We start from the raw sequence: 9,043 nt of genomic DNA, 5'->3' as shown, positions 1-9,043 counted from the left end.
CGGACCCGGAGCAACATCCCCCAAAAACCCGAAGAATAGAGTCCTGGCCCCTAGCCCTGCCAGTGTAGCAGAAATGATGACGGATGATGATGGCAGCAGCAGCCGTTCTTCTCTGCGTGAGTAGCTTCATGTTGTTCGTGTGTAATTTACGTTGAGTAGGCTAACCACGTTATTACATTAATGCATGTAAGGTGAACTAGCAAACATCATCATAGCTACATGCGGCTGTCCTCTTGTTTGATGGCAGATACTCCCTTCACCCTGGCCAAAAAGGCTAAAATGACCAAAGAAAAAGTGGGAAACCGTTAAACATGAGAGGGTTTAAGTTTGTGTTTTTTCCATTGTTTAAGCACTGCTTCCAGCCAAGAGTGATGCCATATATGCCACATAGCTGCAGAAAAGGCTAACATTGTTATCTTTTTACAAAAAAAACCAGCTGAACATGAGAGGTTTTTGGACAAAGTTTGTGTTCTCCATTCTTTAAGCACCGGTTTGAGCACCGTTTAAGCACCGGCACCGTTTCATTTTTTTTTTTTTTTTTTTTTTTTTTTTTTTTAAAATGACATCAGAAACAGCAGTATGCGACATTACATGATGGCAGAGCTTCAGTTCATCCTTTGTCATTTTTTTTTTTTTTTTTTTTTTTTAAATAAATAGGACAGGGGGAATGAATGAGAGAGAGAGGGGGAGAGAAAGAAAGAAAACCAAAGGGGAGAAGAGACGGTGAGAAGGGGGGGGAAGAGAGAGAAAAAAAAAAAAAAACTCCTGGGTCACCTGTATGGAGAAAAAAAAAAAAAAAAAAAACCAAACAAACAAAAACAAACAGAGGAGACAGCAAACAACAAAGAGCAACATAATAATAGAGAAAACAAAGCACCATCACAATAAACTAGCTAGTCATAGATATCAGTATTTACTAAGTAATAAACGATATTGTGCAGCACGCAAGATAGACAGCGCACAGTGTGCTTTGAGGCAGCAGCCAAGAAAGCTTTAGTCCGCGTCTGTGAATACCCATGTGTGCATACCTGTGTGGATCAGCATGCTTGCATTCCAAAGGTTTCTCCATGTAATGATCTGCTAGGGAGTGTGGGGGGGGCCACAGCCCCGTCCTCCAGGGTGTGAAGCGGGTATGGAGGAGATCAAAACTCCAGACATCCAGAGGCCCCCAGAACACAAGAGACCATGGAAGACCAACAGAGGGGCAGCCGCGCCACTGTCCCAGTAAGAGCTGAGGAGAGTCCCAGATGAGGGCTCGCCCAGCAGCCGCGGAGCAGAAGTCAGGGGGAGTTGCAGTGACGCGCCCGTGAGCTCCGCCGGCCCCCAGCTGCGCCTGAGTGACCGAGCCCTAGGCCGAGAGGCCGGGGGCACCCCACCTCCAAAGGGGCCCGAGCGAGCCCCAGGCCCCAGGCCCCGACAAGCGGCCGCCAAGGAGTGAGCCGGTGTGCACCCGGACGCCCACCCCCAGACACAAAAGAACCACCAACACACCGACACCTGAGGGAGTCCGCCACCGGCAGGGGAAGTGGTGGTGGGTGGAGTTAGGCCTCCAAACCTTGGAGGACCTGAGGTGTCCCCAGAGAGGTGGCGTCTGATACCCAACCTGACATATAGACACAGACATACAGGCACACACAGACACAAACATCCATTCCCACCCTCATGCTCTCATATGCACTCACTCCACACTCAACCAACGTGGAGACAGACATAAAGAGACGCTGTACACACAATCACACTCCCCAAGCGTACTCTACAAACCGGGTCTAGGTACCCTTGCCCCTGGAGGGGGGAATTGCACCCAGACCCAGGTGGTGTTACCCTTTTCCCTGCGGTGGGGAGAGGCAGACCACCCCGACTCCGCAGCAGCAGGGAGGCCCCACACCCCAGACCGCAGTCGGACGGCCAACTCCTCCTACTAGCCCTCCCGCTCCAGCAGGCCGCAGAGAATGGGGGTGGGAGAAGACTCCAAACCTCCCTCCACCCGCTCATTGTAGTGTTGATGCATATGTGTTCTAAGGTGCAATTAAAACCCAGGAGGGCATGGAGCTACCTGCCAAGGAGCAGCAGGTAAGCGCATAGTCCCTCCTGCTAACCCTCAATGACTAAGTGTATTTAAAATTGAGAGGTGGGCAACGACGTCAGGGGTGAGGTATACACCCTGATGGTGATTTGGACTCCGTGATTGTGCCCACCCCCAAGATCCTATATGTATGTGTAATGAGAGTGTGAATAATGTGAATGTCTAAGTTGTGGGATAAAATTGAGGCAGAGGCAGCCAGAAGGGGACAGGGGGGGGGGGGGGGGGGGGGGGGGGGGTAGCCTCCTCTGCACCCTGGTGACATACCCCCACTCCAAGGCCCTGCATGTGTGGGTGGTTGTGGAGGAGCGGGAAGAGGGAGGCAGCTGGAGATGGGGAGGGAAGGAAGGGAGGGGCAGGTAACCCCTCCCTGGGGCCAGCTCCCCCGCTGACCCCAGTAGGCACTCCCACCCTCCGCGACCCGCCAGGGAAGGGGGGCCCAGGCCCATCAGACCGGGGCCCAGTGCAGTAGCGCCCCCCGGCTCCACAGAGCCCTGGACAGTCCACCCAACCCCACCACAGAGAAAACTGCACCCACCCCACCAACCACACATCTTCCAGACTACATAAGACGGTAAACGCCCAGGCTGAGATCTTCCTCCACCTCTCCTGTATCTCCCCCTCCTGCAGAGAGTTCCTGAGAGAAGAAAGCTCCTGCAAGATGTGACCATCCCCCCCACCAGCTGAAGAGCCCCCCAGGCGGCTCGATGCACCGGCGGCACCCTGCTCCAGGGCCGGGTCCCCATGCACCCACCCGCCCACAACCCCGGCAACACACCAACCAGGACCCGAGCCCCCGAGGCCCGGCCCGGGCCCCAGCCCAGAGACGGAGCGCCCCCAAAACCTCACGCCCATCCCGGACCCACCCAGGGGCAGCCAGGTTGCCAGGTCAGTAACCCACGTCCGTCAGCACAGACCCTCCCCTAGCCCCGCTGCACGCAGCCGCGAGGAAACAGTCACCTGAGAGCCAACAGAGCCCTCAACCGGACGTGACCGCTACCCCGGGTTGAGCCCCCCAAGGAAGATGCCTCCGGGGAACCCCCCGACGCCCTAAGCCTGTCCCTACCCCCTCACCAATCACAACAGTGAAGGCGGGACCAAACTATGACCCCCCACCCCCACTAGGTGATGGAGCTGATAAAAGGGGCCCAGAGCAATTGATCTAATGTGGTGGCAGAGGCTGTGTCAAGACTACTGTAATCTAATAGATAATTTCTATATTGGTTAGAATTAAGATTATTTTTATTTTTCCAGTTCATGAGGACTGTTTTCTTGGCTATGCATAGGGCAGTGAAGATCATATGGGCTATATTCTTTTCTGAAGTGACATTATCTAAGCTGCCCAACAAACACACTAAGGGGGAGGTTGGAATGTTACATTTCAGACATTTTGATAAGTCTTCACATATCTCGCGCCAAAACTTTTGCACTGGTGGACAGAACCAAAGAGCGTGGATGTAATTGTCTGGTGTATTGCCTTGACAGTGTGAGCAGTTGTTGGAAGATGTAAAGCCCATCTTGAACATCCGATGACCTGTATAGTGCACTCTATGAAGTATTTTGTATTGTATTAATTGCAGACTGGGATTTTTAATTAATTTAAAAGTTTTTAAGCAAATCTGAGACCAGAAGTTTTGGTCTAGGTTGACTGATAAATCTGCTTCCCACTTTGCAGTAGGAAGGGATATTGATTCATCTAATTTAGAAAGTGTTCTGTATATTTTAGATAATAATTTGGGGGATTTAAGAGTAAGAAAATGTGCCGCACTAGGTGGTGTTTGTAATTCAACTTGACTGAGGTTAAATTTCTTTTTTACTATGGATTTAATTTGTTGATATTCTAAAAACCTTGTCTTGTTGATCCCATATTGTTCAACTAGTCTGTCAAATGGAATAAATTCTGTTCCCTCTAATATATGTTCTAAGTATTTAATTCCTTTACAACTCCATTCTGGGAAATTAATCATATTATTGTTTTGTAATATGTCAGGGTTATTCCAGATAGGTGTACGTTTGCATGGGATTAATGAAGACTCCGTTATTTTTAGAAACTCCCACCATGCTGTTAGAGAAAAGCTGATGTTGATACTTTTAAAGCATTCATGTCTTTTGATGTTTGAGCTAATAAATGGTAGGTCTGAAATCTCTAGATCCTTGCATAGTGCCTGTTCAACATCTAGCCAGGGCTCAACTAAGAAGGTATGTTTTAACCATTCTGAGATGAACTGAAGCCTGTTGGCTAAGAAGTATTGGTGAAAATTAGGCAGATCTAATCCTCCTCTATCCTTGGTTCTTTGTAGCGTTTTTAAGCTAATACGCGGGGGTTTATCTTTCCAAAGGAATTTGGAAATATATGAATCCAGAGATCTGAACCAATCTTGTGATGGTTTGTTAGGGATCATCAAAAATAAGTAATTTATTTTTGGCAAGATCATCATTTTTATAGTGGCGACCCTTCCCATGAGTGATATGGGTAAAGATTTCCATCTAGTCAGATCGCCTTCTACTTTCTTTAGAAGTGGGATGTGGTTTAGTTTAGTTAAGTCTGAAAGCTTAGGAGAGATATTAATACCTAAATATTTAATATTTCCGGATTGCAGTGGGGCAGAGGAAGAATTATGGAAGGAGCAGTTAATGGGGAGAACTGTAGATTTTGGCCAGTTAATTGAATAATCTGAAACTCTTGAAAACCAGTTTATTAAAGTAATTACCTCAGAGAGGTTGGTTTGTGTGTTTTGCAGAAAAAGCAACACATCATCCGCAAAGAGACTGATTTTATGTTCTATGTTCTTACATTTTATGCCCTTAATTGTTGTAGCCTGTCTAAATGCTGCTGCTAGAGGTTCGATAAAAATTGCAAAAAGTGAGGGGGAGAGTGGGCATCCCTGTCTGGTGCCCCTCAGGAGACAGAAGCTGGAGGATGTCTGGTCATTTGTTCTGATACGAGCCGTTGGGGAATTGTATAATATTCTTATCCAGTTTATGAAAGAGTTTCCAAAACCAAATTTGTGTAAAGTTGCGAATAAAAATTTCCAATTAACTCTGTCAAATGCTTTTTCTGCATCTAGAGATAATATTATGGCTTCGATGTTTTTATCGTATGAGTAGTCTATTAAATTAAGTAATCTACGAGTGTTTGTTGAGGAGTGCTTACCTTTTATGAAACCAGTTTGGTCAGGATGAATTAAGAGGGGGGTCATTTTCTCTAATCTCTTTGAGAGAGCTTTGCAGATTATTTTAAGGTCTACATTTAAAAGAGAAATTGGACGATAGCTTGAGGGAAATAAAGGATCTTTGCCTGGTTTTAGCAGGAGACTAATGTTGGCAGAATTCATATTTGGTGGTAGTCTGCCCTTTTCCTCGATTTCCTGCAACATGCTGTGGAATACTGGTGCCAAAATTGTCCAGAATTCTTTGTAGAATTCTGCAGGGAAGCCATCTGGACCTGGAGCCTTATTATTGGGCATACTTATCAGGGCTTCCTGGAGTTCACTTGGCGTCAGTGGCGAATCCAGTTCCATTGCTTGACTGTCTAGTAATTTTGGAAGAGTTACGTTGTCAAGAAACAGATCAATTTCATTTTTAGATGGGTTTATTTGTGGTGAGTATAAAGTTTCATAGAAATCCCTAAAAATGTTGTTTATTCTTCCAGGATCATATATTGTGTTCCCCGATAAATCTTTAGCAGCACATATAGTTGTTTTTTCTTTATTTATTTTTAGCTGGTTAGCTAGAAATCGACCTGATTTGTTACTGTGTTCAAAATTCTGCAAGCGAAGTCTTTGTATAAGGAATTGTGTTTTTTTATTAATAGTTTCATTTAATTCTAGTTTTGTTTTGCATATTTTGTTCAATGTTTCCTGATCTTGGTGGGACGCGTAGGCTTCTTCTAGTGATTTGATGTTTTTTTCTAATTCCTGAATATTTTTGTTTTCTTCTTTCTTTTTGTGTGATGAGAAAGAAATTATTTTACCTCTCATCACAGCTTTCCCTGCTTCCCATAGAACAGAAGCAGATATTCCGGGAGTGTCATTAAAGTCTAAATATGAAGTCCATTCCTTTTTAAAGTATTTAATAAAGTCTTCATCTTTAAGTAGTGATATATTAAATCTCCAGTTTTTACTTGGCGTAGTATTATTCTTGTGCATTAGTGTTAAAGATACAGGAGCATGATCGCTGACAGCTATAGGATGAATCTCAGTGTCTGAAATGTCACACAGCAGTGAGCTGCTGACCAAAAAATAATCCAGACGAGAGTAAGAGTGATGAACATGCGAGAAAAAAGTATATTCCTTACTGGTGGGGTGAAGAGAGCGCCATGCATCGCAAAGACCAAAGTCGTTCATATACTGTTTGATTATATTTGTGGACTGCCAATTACGCTGAGTTCCTGTTGTGTTGAGCCTATCCATTTCTTCATTTAGTCCAAGGTTGAGGTCACCGCCAAGAATGAGTGTGCAATCAAGGTGTTCAGAGAGTGCACTAAAAAAACCGTGGAAGAATGAGGGTTCATCAACATTTGGACCATATATACTAACAATACATAGTTTTTTGTTCAATATTGATAGTTTAATAATTAGAAATCTACCCTCTGGATCTATAACTGTATCGAGTACTGTAAAATTAACATTTTTATGTATTAAAATTGCTACTCCCCGTTGTCTAGAATTATAACCGGCTGCAAACACGTTAGGAAACTCAGGTGTTTTAAGTTCATTTAAACCTGTGACAGGTTTGTGAGTTTCTTGTAATAAAACAACATCTGCCTGTAGTTTTTTAAGCTGGTTAAATATTTTTAACCTCTTTCCTCTGGTGCCAGCTCCATTTACATTCCATGTGACAAACCTCAGCATGCCCTTAATTGTGCGTGTATGTTTAATGATGTATGCTGGGTGTTTCGTTTAGACAGGTGGAGAGAATATGGAAACATCCCTTGTTTGTAAATAGAAAGAGAAAAAGAAGTGTGGTGAGAGGCTCCATAAGTCTGACTATGTGTGTGAATATTCACTAATATGAACAAGCGTGGCTTCCTTATGTGTCCTGCAAGTCTGTGCGTGCTGTGAGGCTGTTGTGAATGTGCTGCCGTTGAGCTGATGTGTTTGCGTGATCGTGTTGTGAAAATATGGAGAAATAGAGGGTGTTGTTTGTAGGTGAGTGGGGAAGTAGGTGACCACAGCAGTGAAAGACAAGAGAAAGAAAGAAACCACATGAACTGTGAGCGACAACAAAAAAAAGGAAACGAAACGGAAACATTCCAATTAAAGCAATGACGGAGGGTGACGGTGTTATATCTGCTATGACATCCTACTGATATTACTAGGTTAAACACATTTTAAAGGAGAAAGTGTGAATGAATAAGAAAAGAGTGTAGCGGGTTCTTATCTGGAGTGCAGTCAGTATAACCACGGTGTGGTGCCGGGGTCGCGGTACAGCTGTCCGTCCACGTAGAGCCGGTCCACAGCGATGACAGCACGGGAGCCTTTCTGGATAAAGCTACGTCGAACTGGGAACAGGACCTTGCGTCGTTCCAGGATCTCTTTGGGGAACTGGTCGTTCACGCTGAAGTCCGTTCCTTTCAGCTCTCTGCCGCGACTCTTCACCTGTTCCTTCTGTTTGAATTGACTGAATTTGGCCACAATAGGCCGTGGTCTCCCGGTCCGCGACCGCGCGCCCCCCAAGCGATGTACTCTATCGAAGTCGATGTTCTTTACGGTGTCCTCCGGCAGCTTCAGGTGGATTTTAATGAAGTTTTTCACCGTTGCCTCTGCGTCCTCTCCGGCAGTTTCTGGAATACCAGAAAACACAAGATTATCTCTCATGCTACGGGCTTGTAGATCGATAACGGACTCTTTTATTTTTTTATTTTCAATGTTTAGCTGGGTCACGTTATCGGTGAGAGATTTAACCGACTCCCGTAGCGTGGCATTTTCAGCGGCAAGCGTTTCCACCTGCTGCTGGCTGAATTCCAGGGATTCTCTCAGAGATTTAAATTCCCGGTGTAAAATCTCCACCAGGGACAGCCTCGCATCGAAACTGGACAATCGCTTGTCGATTGACTCCAGGATTTCTGCGATGTCTTTGCCGGCAGGCGATGTTGTACCGGGGGAGTCTGCCTGGCGACTTCTCTTCGATGACGGCGTCTCGATTTTGGCCGGGGAAGATGCACTCTGGGCCTTATGCATTACTAAATCTTGAAAACAGCGGTCGATGTAATCTTGGAGAGCGTCTAAACTCTCCCCGTTGTCCTCCAGGGTGTTAGAGATGATAAAACAGATGTTGTTAGTTATATGACAATTGATTAGTATATTTGGTAATACTGAAGCTTGGAAAACCTTTGTTAAACTCTATGCTACCATTTGCTTTTTCTCCGCCAAAATCTCCGGCGTCTGACGTCACCTACAACATCACTTCCGTCACTTACCTCACTTCCGTCCTGGTCACCGTTTCAAAAGTACCGATTTGGCACCGGTATCGGATAAAACCTAAACGATACCCATCCCTAGTGCTGACACCCTGACCCCCATCTCCTTTTTAAGGTAGTGTCCGTTTGCCCTTTGTCTGCCCCTCACTCTCAGTAACTCTTGCTTCCTGCCCTGGGGGTGGGGGTTGATTGGCCTCCTGCCCTGCACCCCAGTTCTTTGTTCCCAATCCAGGACACTTTCTATACCCATTAACTGCCATATTGCAATATTACAAGCAATCCCAAACTATATTCTCTTTAACTCTATTCTCAACAAAGCACATGCTAAAAGCACTTTTACTCTTGTACTTTTCATAAAAAGCGAGCAGCAGGTGGAAAAGAACGTAGGAGCATTTTCTGAGAACGAGGAGCCGGCGACTGAGTGGATCCCTCATGAAGGGAAAACCATGTGGGTCCCACTACTGAAGAGAGACTGCTCTATAATCCAGTACCTACTGATATAAAACCAGGGCTCACCCTTTATGCAGTTCCCTGTGTAACGC

At 45.5% G+C, this 9,043-nt stretch overlaps 1 protein-coding gene across 2 annotated transcripts; it reads right to left on the bottom strand.

The window, feature by feature from the left end:
• Positions 1-2,839: 2,839 nt before the first annotated feature.
• LOC146649608 (uncharacterized) lies at positions 2,840-8,496 on the bottom strand. 2 transcript variants are annotated; one of them, XR_014908356.1, is made up of 2 exons: positions 8,029-8,496; positions 2,840-7,865 (listed from the first exon to the last, which is right to left on the bottom strand). XR_014908356.1 is itself a non-coding variant. In XM_085387770.1 (2 exons), the coding sequence occupies exons 1-2, from the start codon at positions 8,260-8,262 to the stop codon at positions 7,474-7,476; spliced, it is 474 nt and encodes a 157-aa protein (XP_085243896.1). In that variant the 5' UTR covers positions 8,263-8,495; the 3' UTR covers positions 6,129-7,473. The 2 variants fall into 2 exon arrangements, 1 of the variants encoding a protein (XP_085243896.1); XM_085387770.1 differs by having other exon boundaries at positions 6,129-7,865; positions 8,181-8,495.
• Between the last annotated feature and the right edge of the window lie 547 nt (positions 8,497-9,043).

The sequence above is a fragment of the Rhamphochromis longiceps genome, linkage group LG17 (genome assembly GCF_057381845.1).
Source record: "Rhamphochromis longiceps isolate RC_006_pf linkage group LG17, R_longiceps_female_GT1.1, whole genome shotgun sequence".
Taxonomy (NCBI): domain Eukaryota; kingdom Metazoa; phylum Chordata; class Actinopteri; order Cichliformes; family Cichlidae; genus Rhamphochromis; species Rhamphochromis longiceps.
Note: the sequence above shows the minus strand (reverse complement) of the source record. Positions and strands in the feature narration are given on the sequence as shown.